Source organism: Cloeon dipterum, chromosome 2 (assembly GCF_949628265.1).
Source record: "Cloeon dipterum chromosome 2, ieCloDipt1.1, whole genome shotgun sequence".
Taxonomy (NCBI): Eukaryota; Metazoa; Arthropoda; class Insecta; order Ephemeroptera; family Baetidae; genus Cloeon; species Cloeon dipterum.
The window spans coordinates 31,633,216-31,646,322 of NC_088787.1; the positions used below are offsets into that span (position 1 = coordinate 31,633,216).

Consider the following 13,107-nt stretch of genomic DNA (forward strand, 5'->3'; position numbering starts at 1 on the left):
GTACATAAAATCATACCGGTGGAAACACCATAATATTAGTTGTTTTATGATAAATAATCTATGTCATACATATTAATTAATTTGAAACCAAAAAAGCTTGAAAAAATGAATTGAAAGACTTTAAATTTCGTACAAAATAAAGTTTATAAGTTGACGTATGATTTGTTAGGTTGTCAGCACTTTCAGTGCCTCTCCCACTCCCTGCGCCTGCCTGCTAGTTTTGGTTGTGGTAGTGGTGGGAGTAGCAGAAAAAAGTCGTTTAAAGACGTTAAACGGCGCGCAGTCTCAGCCTGCGTGAAATTGACCTGTTCTTGTTGGAAATTCACACATTTTTCGACTTTGTTAACAGAGAAGCCCAATTTTTCATCGGCATATTTCATCCTTGCCATTCCAATTCGGTTGTCAATGTGAAAAAACACGTGAAAAATGCCGGGAATTGTCGAGGCAAACGTCGATGATGCGTCAAGTGAGTATGATACAAGAAAAAATGCCAATAGATATGACATGTATCATAATAAGAACTCTAAAATTCTCATCGTAACTAACGTCATAGGCAAAGATTCCTTGAATATTTCTGCATATTTGTCCATTCTTTGAGTTTTTATAGAGAACGCATTACACTCAGAATACACGAGGCCATAAGAGGAATTGATTGGAGTTGTTTTATTAACCCTATCTACAATCCAACATGAGTTTTATAGGACATGTAAAGGTGTGCCGCATCATTTTTGATAGCAGGTCGAAATATTTTTCAGGCGTTGTGCGGCCGAACATAGACAAATATGAAAGTATGGATGAGGTGCGGCTGAGAGACATTGCCTACCAGTATCTTTGCCATCTGGAAGAATCCAAGAAGTAGGTGCCCCGCTTTAATCAAATTTTACACCCTACTAATTAATTATATTTCAGGTGGCTTGAGTCTGTTTTGCAAATATCCCTCCCACCATCAACAGAACTCGAAGAAAATCTGCGAAATGGTGTTGTGTTGGCGAAACTTGGCCATCTGATAGCTCCAGAGGTTGTGTCCTTCAACAAAATTTACGATTCAGACCAATCTCGCTATGAGAGATTCGGCCTGCAGTTCCGTCACACGGACAACATCAACAAATGGATCGCCTCCCTAACAGCGGTTAAGTTGCCGAAAACGTTTTTCCCTGAAACAACAGATGTGTATGACAAGAAAAATATGCCGAGGGTAATTTATTGCATCCATGCTCTTTCGACTCACCTCTTCCGCCTTGGAAAAACTCCAGCTATGAGCGATATGTATGGAAAAGTTGTGTTCACTGGTAATTACTTCAAATGATCTTATCAACACAATTTGATTTGTAATTTGATTATTTGTAGATGATGAAATCAACCTGATGAAGCAGGAACTCATCAAGGTTGGAGTTCAAATGCCTCTCTTCCAAAAAATTGGTGGCCTCCTTTCAAATGAAATTCCAGTCGATAAAGTGGCGTTGCATGCAGCAATTATCGCCATTAATGAAGCCCTCGACAAAGAAGTGCGTCTCCTGCCTTTTAGCAATGTAATATTGACTCGAGAAAATTTCCTTTCAGTGCCCTGAAGCAGTCCTGACGGCACTGAAACTCCCCGCAGCCAGACTGAATTCCATCGAGGACAATAACATCATCAGGTATTGGCATACCATGTCCAGTGCTAAGCAAGCTAAAATCGAAGCAGCGCACAACAAGGTATGTTTTACTTGCAGGCGTTTGAATCTCTCTTTGTGATTGACATTTTGTTGTTTTCATTACAGTCGCTGAGCGACAGCTACACCGCTGATGCCTACGATGAGCTCCTCACGCAGGCTGAGATCCAGGGTTTCATCAATACTCAAAATGGTACTTTTTTGTCACTATTACATTTCCCAAAATGTTCAATCCATATATTTTCCACCTATGGACTGCAACAATTCTCCAGGAAAATCTATTTAAAAATCCAGTTGCCTATTTCTAAAGTTTGCTGGTTTTATAAAGGTTAAAGGATTGATTTTTCAGAAAATAATGTTATATCAAGCTTTTTTATAGCTTTAGTCTTGATTGAAGTAGATCTAAAAAATTTTTCTCAAACTTATGTTACATTAGTCGCCAAACAAGTTACCCTGGTCAAAGGGGAAAGTAAAAAAAGTCTGGTCAAAATTTGTCAAAAACATCTGGCATAGTAACCATAATATAGCTGAAATGTGACCCACACACGTGGCATCAACATATAAAAAATTTGGGAAGATACTGTCTCTCTTTTTTTGAGAGGATCTAATCCAAAAAACGTGATTTTTTTGCACCCTGAAAATATATAATTTTTATTTAAGAAATCAGGCATTTTTTTGAAGATTTCATAGGGATTTTTTCCCAAATGTGATTGAAAATAATTATAGTTTCGACCTTTTGAGGTTATGGTTGGGGGCTGAGACCCAACCCCTGCCCCTAGGGGTGGACTTTTCGAGTTGTACTACAAAAAATGTCACGTTGGCTCGAATTAAATCTAACCGCAAAATTGTTCACTCCGAAAAATGCATGAATTTAAAACTTGCTAGTCTACGTTCAAATTCTTATGCAAGGTGAATTCGGAATTTGCCAACGGCATCTCAGGAGCGTGAGGAACGGTGGCATCATCTCAAAGTTTCCTTTGTTTCCGCGTCTATGGGCAAATTGCTGTGTCACCAATACAGAGTCAAATTAACTCAGTCAGAACTGAGCGTTATTGATGTTGTTTCATTTGTGTATGACCACAAGAAACTCAATTCTGGACTTAGTTTGACGAATCTCACTCCCTTTAGTCGCAATACCAATGGCAAAAACCACCCATTTATATTGTGGGATCACCCCCAGTGAAAAATTAATTTTAAAATCTTCACGTTTTTTCAACAATTTGTTTTAACTAAAAATCGCAATTATATTGTGGTTTTGCTATTTTTTTTTTGGTTTAAATAATTAAAATCCGTAGCATTATCATGCGATAACCTCTTTTAATTTTGCTTTTAGTTGCTGTGGCATGGATTGCCGTGATGAAAGCAGTTGAGGAGAAAGACGAAGCGGCGCTTTTTGCAGCTCTGCGGGCAGACCCTCTATCGCTGAAAGTAATATTCATTATTTTCCATTTTAATTTAACTGAATTCCCTTTGGAAAGGCTGTGGAAGAAAACTGCGTCAGCAGTTACATGGAGGAGCTGCGGCAGCAGGTGGAGAACAACAGCATTCAAGAGCTGCCGCCAGACGTCCTCCGCTCTCGCCAGGTTTTGCAGAACGTGATCACGGCTGGCAACAACATAGCACTGCAAGAGGCTATCAGTGAGTGTCTTTTTCAATTTGGGCTTAAAGCATACTTTATCGAGTGGCTTTTGAACAGGCTTGTCCGGCATGTGGCGGATCAACAAGGCGTTGAGAGTAGGCAGCCACGCAGACACTCTAAGGGAGTTGCAGAATCCGGAGCTTGCCATGAGAAATGTTTTACCTGAAGCGGCTTGTCTCTATCACGAAGAAATGAAAAATGATCGAAGTGACTTAAACCGCGATTTAACCATGAAAGAAATCCAAGGCTGTGTTGATCTGCTTAGCAAAATTGCTCAAGTCACGCTCGCTGTGGACAAGAACAATACTACCGAAATGTGGAATGCCTTGAAGGACCTTGGAGACATTTTTAGTGTAGATGACTCACACATTTTATTAATTATGGCACTAATATTTTTGCACTTGCAGCTGGATGAATATTTTATCGACGAATATTGGAACAAACTTTATGAACTAAGGCAGAAGAAATTGATGGAGAGAGCCAGTTGTCCTATTTTGACATTTTTCGACATAGACGACTGCGTCAACAAGGTTCATCAAAAGATTGACATGCAAAATCAATGTAAGACTCGTTTTTCATGTGCACGGACGGGGCTGCGTGTTGTATTTTGGTTTTTTGCCCCTTGAAATACGTGATCTTGAAGGCTATTTTTTCAGATTTGGCAAGAGATTCAATTATTCTTTGATATCTGCGGTAAAGTTTTATACTCAAGAAATGTTTCTTGTTCTTTATTTTAGTTGTATAGATTTCAGAACAAAAATTCCGGCAGTAAATGTTAAATTTTCTACAATTATTTCAATAAGCCTATAACCATGGAAAAACAAAAAACAAAATTTTTCTCAAAGTTTGCGTTTTATTGAAAAGCCGCACCTTTTCTAGATTTAATCAAAATCTTTCGCCATCAAGGGATAGTTTTGTTTCGCTTGAAATTACATTGAATTGATGAGCAAGGCCATTTTCAAATTTTTAGTGGTGGCTGCCTTGCAAAAGCTGAACCGCGCCGTGAGAAAGACCAACCAGCATGAGGTTTACGGCGCCCTGAAACTTCTCAGCTCTGAAATTGGCATCCCAGCTGAAGAAAAGAACTCAAGGCTCTATTTGCGAATATTGCAAGCAGCCTCGGAGGAGGAAAACAGAGAAACGTCGGAACTGTGGCTGTCAGACGCTTCCATGGCAATGAAGACAGCCGCCTCGGAGTCGAAGGAAGCTGAATTCGGTATTACTAACTTTCTTTTTTCATTATTTGATTTTGATTCAAAATTGTGAGTACAGCCTGCGTCTCGCTGATAAAAATCCACCTGGCCATGAAAGAGCGCGACGAAAAAGGCCTGATCAGTGCACTCCAGAGTGCCCCTTTCCGTCAAAACCTGAAAATCTTTGCCGAGTACTCAAAGGAATACATGACGTTCTTTATCAACTGTTACAAACAGAAGGTACACGTTGTATTTGACAGGGTAAAATTAGTGTTGTTTTGATTCATGAACTCATTATTTAGGTGGCTAAAAAGTACACCAGTCCATGCGTTGTGTACGTCACCAGAAAGAACCACAAGGCCTACATCAACTTGACGAGCAATCGCTTCGACTGGAATCCACCAGAAAGTTTGGAGAATTCTCCGTATTTGTCGCCAAAAGAAATTGGGGTGAAACACAAATTTAATTTCAAATTGACTGACAAATTTCCATGCTGCATATTAGAAACTGGTCGAAATGCTGAACAACGAATTGTCTGCACCATCAGATTACGAGTCCGAAAAGTCGATCAGCCCAGACCTTTTCCAAGCGCACCTTACTAAGAGTATAGTGCAGATTCAGGTAAGGCACAAGAGTTAAAGGTTGCTCTGAAGTTAAAAGTGATGCTTTTTGCAGAGGTGGTGGCGTGCAGTTTTGGGAAAGCGATTTTTGCAACAACGAATCGCAGCCAAGCGTAGAAAACCTGTGGAGCCTGACTTGACCTTCTACAAAAGACATGTATTTCATATCTTTTTCAAATTTTTTGCTTGTTATAAATCCATTTTTCTGTCCTCAAGGAGAGGAAAATTGTGCTCATCCAGTCTGCCTGGCGCGGGCACCAGACAAGGAAGATGTTCCTGCAGCTTGTGCACAAGCCAAATCCCTCATTGAGCATCGTGCGTCGTTTCGTCTCTGTCCTCGCACCAAATGACAAGGAGTTCCACAAGGAAAATGAGATCCAGGTTTGTTGCTATCCAATTTGTGTATATTTTCATTAAAATATGTTTCTATTTCAGCTGCTCAAAGCTAAGATCGCCAAGGCTGTCAGACACAACCAAACCCTTTCCCACCAGCTTGAGGACATGGATGTCAAGATTGGTCTGCTTGTCCAAAACAGAATCTCGCTGCATGTAAGTAGTTTTTTTTAAATGAACAGTTATTTTCAAAAGGCCAAAATCTTCATTTTGCTTCAAAAACATTAAAATGTATTTTTTTAAATAGTTGAAACGATTTTTTGGGCTCGTGGAATTGAATCGATTGTTTTGAAAGTAAAAATTAAATTTTTGAAAGGATGTGCAAGCGCATCATTCTCAAATGAACGATTTGGCTGGCGGTCCGAGGGCGACCCTGTCGGAGCAAAACTCGGCGGGAGGCAGCAGCAACACCCTGTGCGGCAAAGGACTCAAGTCCCTGACCAAGGAGGGTCGCCACCTTCTGGAGGGCTACCAGAATCTCTTCTATCTGCTGCAGACCAGACCACACTACCTGTCCAAACTGCTCTTTTGTTTGCCGCACAGCAAGTCGATGCATTTCTTGCAAGACGTGATTTTCTCCCTTTTCAACTTTGGTTCGAGCAAGAGAGACGAGTACCTGCTGCTAAAATTGCTGAAGACTGCTCTCGAGGAGGAAATAAGGTACTCAATGAGCAAGATTTAAATCAGGAAGGAATTTTTTTAGCAAAACAATGGTAGATCGCAAAAAACATTGACGATAACCAGTTAATTTTTCGAGAAATTTGCCAAAACTTTATTATTACTGCAGACTGTAGAGATCATTACTCAAAACTCAGCTGCTAATTGTCCTGAATTAATTAAAATTACAGGTGCAAGTTCAAGGAGCCCATCGACATTCTGAAAGTGTATCCCCAAGTGCTGAAGATTGCAGTCAACTTCTCCAGGCAGCACTCAGGGCAAAACGCTCTCAGGGAGATTCTAGGGTGTCTTGTGCAGAGAGTGGTTTCTGACAAAAATACAATTTTCGAGACAAATCCTATCGAAATATACAACAACTGGATCAACAAAATGGAAATGACCACTGGCACAGCCAGGTAATTTTTCTTTCCGCTCTTCAAATTGCATATATAACTTTTTACTTTGAAGTGAGATGCCCCGCAATGTTACCGCTGCTGAGGCCTTGTCTCACGAAGAGGTGCGAAGCCGCCTTCAGAAAGGAATAAGTTGCCTTCAAGAGATGGTTGGCCTCTTCCTCGAGCGCATTTGCTCCTCTCGCGAGCAGCTGCCCTACAGTCTTCTACACACCGCCCGCACCCTGCACAACACCCTGGCTGAGCGGTTCCCTGGTTTTCCTGAAAAAGACCTTCTAAAGGTCAGTTTCTGGTTGCATAGAAATATTAGAAATCCGTCTAATTTACGCTCGGAAAAGCACTCCCAGGGAGATTGGAGCTTCATGAAAAGCTCAAAAATCTGAACAGAAAGATTAAATTGCTCAAAATTATTTTTTAATGGTTATCAGTTATGGTTTAATTATTTTTAAAGAAGTATTAATTTTATATCCTGGCTTTAAAGCGGGCGTATCCAAAGCTTTCCCTGTTCAAGACTTTTAAGTTGCTAAACAGCAACTTGAATTAACTTTGAAATATTAATTTCATTATTTATTGCAAAGTTTTTATTGGCTGTAGCTTGTGCAAAAGTTCTGAATTGTTCAATACCTTTGCCACCCCCATTTTCAATCAGAAATGATGGTATTCAATAAGTGATTTATTGTTCCATTTCTTTGCCTTAAATTTTTTCATACCATGCAAATGAACAATCCACATCTTTAATCCCCTTAAAACTACCCTGATCTTGTTTTCTTTATTCCGACGTGATTTTAGCCTTTTTTGGAACCATTTGGCGCATCAACCCCAAAACCACCCTTTAAGCATATTCTGGACGTTATTTGCAATGTCGATTGTTACATTACTTTTAATTTAAAGGAAGTAACGGAAATTTTTTGTAATTTGATAACAAATTTGCATCAGGTGATTGGAAATGTTGTGTACTACCACTTCATCAACGCCGCAATCGTTGCTCCCGACGCGTACGACGTGGTGACTTTGCCGGCAGACAAGACCCTCACTTCGGATCAGAGGAGCAATCTGGCCAGCATCGCCAAGATTCTTCAGTATGCTGCTTCCAAGAAAGGCGTAAGCTAATTAAAAAACGTCAAATAACAAAATAATAAAAAATCATCTTAGTTTGGCGACGAGTCGTCCCACCTGAAGGTCCTCAATCCCTTCATCATTCAATGCCACGAGAAGTTTAAACGCTTCCTTACTTTGTGCTGCCAAGTGGAAGACTTGGAGGAGCATTTTGGCGTGCACGCGTACTCCGAAGCGACCATGATTGTCAAGCCCACCATCCTGATCTCGCTGCAGGAGCTGTGGGATACCCACCAGCTAGTGCTGCAGTACGAGGACGACATCGCGCCCAAACACTCTGACCCGCTGCACACCATCCTCGAAGGTCTAGGCCCGTTGACTGCGGTCAGAAAATTACTAGGAGGCAATGATTAACTGAAACAAAATGCGATTGATTGTTTAATAACGAGTTGGTTCAGGCACCTCCACAGATTCACTGCTGCCAAAGGGAGACATCAACCTAACGCTGTCCAACAGCAAACTGGAAATTCTCACGGATCAATTTTCAATGGACAAGGGTGACACAAACCAAAGCCAGCTGTTCATCATGTAAATATCAAATTATTTATCTGGGAAAGGATGAAATTTTAGCATTAAATCAATTTGGAATTTTCGCCACCAAAATTTTTTTACAATTTCAAGTATCTTTGAGACCTAGTGAAATTTTTGGATTTTTAAAATGTTATTAAAAGTTTCCCATGGCATTTATGAACATGCATGAAAATATCAGACTGGTGTTCTTTATCGCTCTCGAGAAATTGCTCTCCAGAACTAAAAAAAATTATTTTTCATTTTTGCAAATGATGTGATCCCCAAATATTGAGTTCATGCCATCAGAATTGCGTAAAAACTATATCCCACCTCAAGATTCATCTCTACCTCCCCTTTTAAATTTAAAATAATATGTTTAAAATTATTTATACCTCTAACGCTTAATAATATCAATTAAATTGAATTTAAACAGTGCTAAGGAACTGCTGGTGGCACTGTTGCCGTTCTTGTCGGGTGCCAACCTCAGCGAGGCTCTCAACGCCGAGGAGCTGCCTGGACAAAATGAACAGTTCCTGGATCAACAGAAGTCTTCAACCTCACAGCAGAACTCGAGCAACAATTCCCAGTGAGTCACGTTGTTAATTTATATAAATACCATGAAGTATGAATAAAAATGGTACCTAGCCTGCACCTGAGCAAAAGGCGCTTGCAACTTTGGCTCGGGAAGCTGGAGCAGCAGGGCTTGGTCTCGTCAAAAAATCATTTCCAAGATATGCTGACTGCCGTGGCCAAGGACATCGTCAACAGGGGCCAGTACTGCCAAGCCAGGCGCAAGGTGTGTTTATTCCGAGTAAAACTTGCGCGCCTTTTGTGATAATTCGCTTAAATTTTTCAGGAGCTGTCACTCTTGAAGACCGCCATTCAGAGCCTCGAAGAAAAAACGCTTTGGTACCAGAAGCAAGTGGAATTCTACAACAAGTACATCGAAACGTGCCTCGCGAGCATGGACAGCGGCAAAAGGTAAAAAGAACCGTGGCGTTTTTTGGCATTGCAATTTTGTTACAAATGATTGCAGGAGGGTACACCAACTTCGGCTCTCGGGACAGCACCCTGGCAAGGCCAAGACGCAGAAGGTGCTCAAGTACACCGCGGCCCAGCTGCATGCCAAGGGAGTGCTGCAGCAGATGCAGGGCCTCACTCAAAGCCAGTTCAAGAGCGTGCAGTTCGAAATCAGCGCCACAGAATCGGTCGGCGTGTTCCACATCAAGGGCTGCTTCATGGGCATTCCCATGGACAGCGTCGAAATCGACATTCAGGTATGCACGTCATATTTATTTTTCCCCAAAATTGGTTTTATACCTGTCATAAAACAAATTTCTAATTGAAAATTTGGTACCCTGTTGCTTTTCAGGACCTGCTGCAGCTGCAGTACGAAGGGCGTGCCATCATGGACATGTTCGGCAAAGCCAAGGTCAACGTTAATCTGCTGCTCTATTTGTTGAACAAGAAGTTTTATGGCAAATACTGAATGCCTGGTGGGTAGCTTGCTTACAATTAGCTGTCTTTACATTTTAATTTAGCGAGAGTTCATTTAGTCAAGACTTTTCTTTCACTTACTTCAAATTGGCCCTGTTGTGATCCTAACTTTCCTATCTACTTTTGTTTCGTTAAAGGTTATATATGTCATCATGTGAATAAAAGTAAAAAATATTTATAATAACTCTTAAATGCTTTTCATTTAATTAGTCGACCCTGATTTTTTTGTTTCCATTCTAGAATTCATTTAATTTTTATTCATTCTTTTTATTCACTCCTCAAATGGCTGTGGGAATAAGAAAACTGTTGAAAAAAAAATTTACACGCGAAAGAAAGAAAACTTTAATTGAAAAACGAGAAAGCGTATAAGATGATAAACGTTGCACGCATACTCTAAAAATAACCCAATTGACGTAATTTACTATTGTTTGATGAAGTTATTGTTTTAACTTTTTCAAACATATTTTAATTCAATTAGAATAATGTTTTTAATACGATTGAATATTGAACTGAATTTGTATTTAATTGTATAATATCATAATTATTTAATGGTATAATTCGTCCTGGTCCCGGCCAATTTGCGTAACTTTCAACAACCAAACGCGAATTTCCTTGTTGCAAGAAAAGGTCAACAAACAATTCGACAATGAAAATTTGGGTGTTTGTTGAACGTTGCGCAATTTTGCCGGGACCAGGACGAATTATTGTTAATTGTTAGCGCATAAAAACATCTCTATACTTTTGGCATTTTAGTGCATCAAAATAATGGAACTTAACAAGCAAAATAATTATTGCGGAAATTTTTCTTATTTTTAAATCCTCAGAGATGAACTAAATTTAATTGCTATATATCAGTAAAGAGAGCGCGAATAGGAATTTAATAACGCGCGCTCATCATTGAAAATGAGAGGAAAGAAGGGAAAGCGTGGGTGAGTTGCCTGCTTTAAACACAAGTCAGATGAGCACCAGCAGCAGCGTCAAGACACAGCGCGGGAGGGGGAAGGGAGAGCTGGCTGTCCAGCTGAGGCAGCTGAGCCGGCCGGCTTTACTCTTTACTTACGGACGGTTGGCTTGGCTGACCGCTGACCGTCAACCAGAACGGCACCACGGCAGTGCTAGTATTAGTCATTTATGTACAGTAAATTGTTTTGTTAACGATTCATCGAAATTCTTCGCCCGTTACCGCCGTTGCCGCGAGTCGCGACCTTTCCACTCTTTCCAGCCTTTAAATTTCGACACGCTGCAGACTGAAAGAGCTCCTGAAGTCGCATTACATGCCTTGCGAGGGTGCGAGGAAAACCAGAGGAAAAGATGCACGACAAAGAATTTGTCTTTTCACGTCTTTCATTCGAGGTTTGCTCGACAAGTCTGCGAATTTCATTGATGTCTGGGTATGTATGATATGTATCATACAGGAATTTTTGTTCATGTTTCATGTATCATACATATTTGTATGTACGTACATACATATATGTACAATATTGGTTGGTCGGCCACATGAATAACGTATTTTCCGTATTTTCAATATTTTCTTGTCACCAACTGTCAATTTTTTCCCGCCACAACAGTTAATTTCCCGGAATTTTTTGAAAAATTAGTTATACTCGCTTTTAAAACATAATATGTTATGAAATAGTTATTCAACATTTTTAAGTTTTAATTATTAAAAGATCGAGACCAGAAGGAGCAATTTTTAATCTCGACTCCTTGATAGTTACATAATGATAATATATGTAAGTACATAAATATAATCCTCTCTAGAAACCATTTTACGTTTGCCGATTCAGTATTTAATTCAATTAAACTTTTAAACGGAATAAAACTCCAGATTTTGAATAAATCCTGGAAAGGAGCGGTTTTTCTATAAAACAGATGTGCTTGAAGAATTTTTTGTTTTCAGAATTACATAAAAGGATTCTAGAAATAATTTTAAAAAATTATTATTTACCACGAATTTACCAAGCATTTTTGTTCTTGAATCTAAAAAATTTAAATTAACACAAAATGTTCGGGCAGGTAACAAAAAAAAAATTGAATAACTTGCAAAAATAATCCAGAATAATCAATTTACCATTTTTACCCTTCGTATGAGATCAAGCATTTCAAGGGGCAAAGAACCAAAGCACGCAGCCCTAGCAGTAATTTGACTTAATAACAGTAAGGATGAATTTGCAAGGAGGGTTTTGCAATCAAATAAATCCATGTGTCCATTTGTCTGATTTTCACGTTCTTACTGCGCGTTACATTTAAAAAATCAGATTTATGCACAAATTCACTGAAGAATACATATACATGATTTTTTGCCCTCACTTGATCTTGAGATATAAAGGCGATTTCCAAAATAGGTCGAATTTAGGCAGTTTGATATGATACGTTGAGGATCAATTACGGTCTTCAGGTTATGCGGCGCTGTTGTGACTGTTATTAATGATGTGAAATATATATTATGTGTTTCATAAAGAAATATTTTAAACTAAGATGTTATGGATGTTATGCTCAAAATAGAGGTCTTGACATTTTCATAATCGATTCGGGCAGTCTTATGACGTTTTGTCATGTATCGTGTTCAGCGTGACATTGTGCTACTTACATAATATTATAAATGTATGTGTACGCTCAGTTTTAATTTTTGCTGTACTAATTCTGTCGTTTTTCTCACACTAGTCACACTTTCTTCTAATTTTTTCATCGATAGCCTCTCAATTTGGATTCGTCGTCAGGCAACAATACAGAGGAAACTACAAAGGAAGCTTGCACCTCGTGTTTTGACTGCTACTTTCATTGTCTTCTCACCTGATGGATGCAGAGTTCAAGTGAGGAGACAGTGAAAGCTGCAAGCGAACCAACATATGAACGGATCACTGACGACTGCTGAGGATTCCGAGAAGCTACCATTGAAAAAGAAAAGGCTGTGAAAAGGACCGAAAATGGTTAAAATCATCTGACGGTTAAAATGTGGACCAACAAATCATTTAATAAGAATAAAAATGCAGCTTCAACTCTTCACAAAACAACAGAGTCGGAACAACGACAGCTCCAAGGAGATTGACAGAGAAGAAAATCTGCACGCGCCAGATACAGTAACTGCGCTGAACAGGACCAAATTTCAGGAAAATATTTGAGCAACAGCAACCAGAGGCATTTGAGAGGGAAGGTAAGCAGACTGACAATTCGGGCACTCAACTAACAAGCCATCAAAGTATTTTACGAGGCTCTTGCTTGAGAGCTGACTGATTTTCTATAGTTTCAAAATCTTTGCTGGCTTGTATCTGCAAGCCGCAAGTTTAGTGCTGAAGATTAAACTTCTCCAGGTAGCACTAAAGGGCAAAACGCTCTCAGGGAGATTATAGGCTCGCTTGTGCAAAGAGTGGTCAATGAGAAGAACACAATTGGTCTTGAATATTGTATTCTTGTCAT

The 13,107-nt window shown here is 39.5% G+C and overlaps 1 protein-coding gene across 2 annotated transcripts; it reads left to right on the plus strand.

The window, feature by feature from the left end:
- The first annotated feature begins 313 nt into the window (after window positions 1–313).
- On the plus strand, window positions 314–9,839 carry LOC135936950 (ras GTPase-activating-like protein IQGAP1). Of its 2 annotated transcripts, XM_065479969.1 has the most exons (28): window positions 314–466; window positions 756–855; window positions 910–1,289; window positions 1,348–1,505; window positions 1,561–1,695; window positions 1,761–1,845; window positions 2,986–3,080; window positions 3,131–3,290; window positions 3,349–3,644; window positions 3,699–3,852; window positions 4,262–4,507; window positions 4,564–4,724; window positions 4,787–4,933; window positions 4,989–5,105; window positions 5,160–5,261; window positions 5,321–5,485; window positions 5,540–5,653; window positions 5,814–6,157; window positions 6,346–6,570; window positions 6,623–6,848; window positions 7,504–7,668; window positions 7,720–8,026; window positions 8,082–8,211; window positions 8,627–8,779; window positions 8,839–8,989; window positions 9,050–9,174; window positions 9,230–9,470; window positions 9,566–9,839. In XM_065479969.1, exons 1-28 carry the CDS (start codon window positions 427–429, stop codon window positions 9,680–9,682), a joined length of 4,839 nt encoding a protein of 1,612 aa, XP_065336041.1. In that variant the 5' UTR covers window positions 314–426; the 3' UTR covers window positions 9,683–9,839. The 2 variants fall into 2 exon arrangements, with proteins under 2 accessions (XP_065336041.1, XP_065336039.1); XM_065479967.1 differs by lacking the exon at window positions 314–466 and having other exon boundaries at window positions 689–855.
- The last annotated feature ends 3,268 nt before the right edge of the window (window positions 9,840–13,107 follow it).

Bases quoted from the DNA above. Each gene is read 5' to 3' on its own strand.
- LOC135936950 (XM_065479967.1), top strand. From the start codon at position 689: ATGAGTTTTATAGGACATGTAAAGGTGTGCCGCATCATTTTTGATAGC. The intron at 3,645-3,698 runs GTAGATGACTCA...TTGCACTTGCAG, and splicing joins ACCTTGGAGACATTTTTAGT to CTGGATGAATATTTTATCGA. The intron at 4,725-4,786 runs GTACACGTTGTA...CTCATTATTTAG, and splicing joins TCAACTGTTACAAACAGAAG to GTGGCTAAAAAGTACACCAG.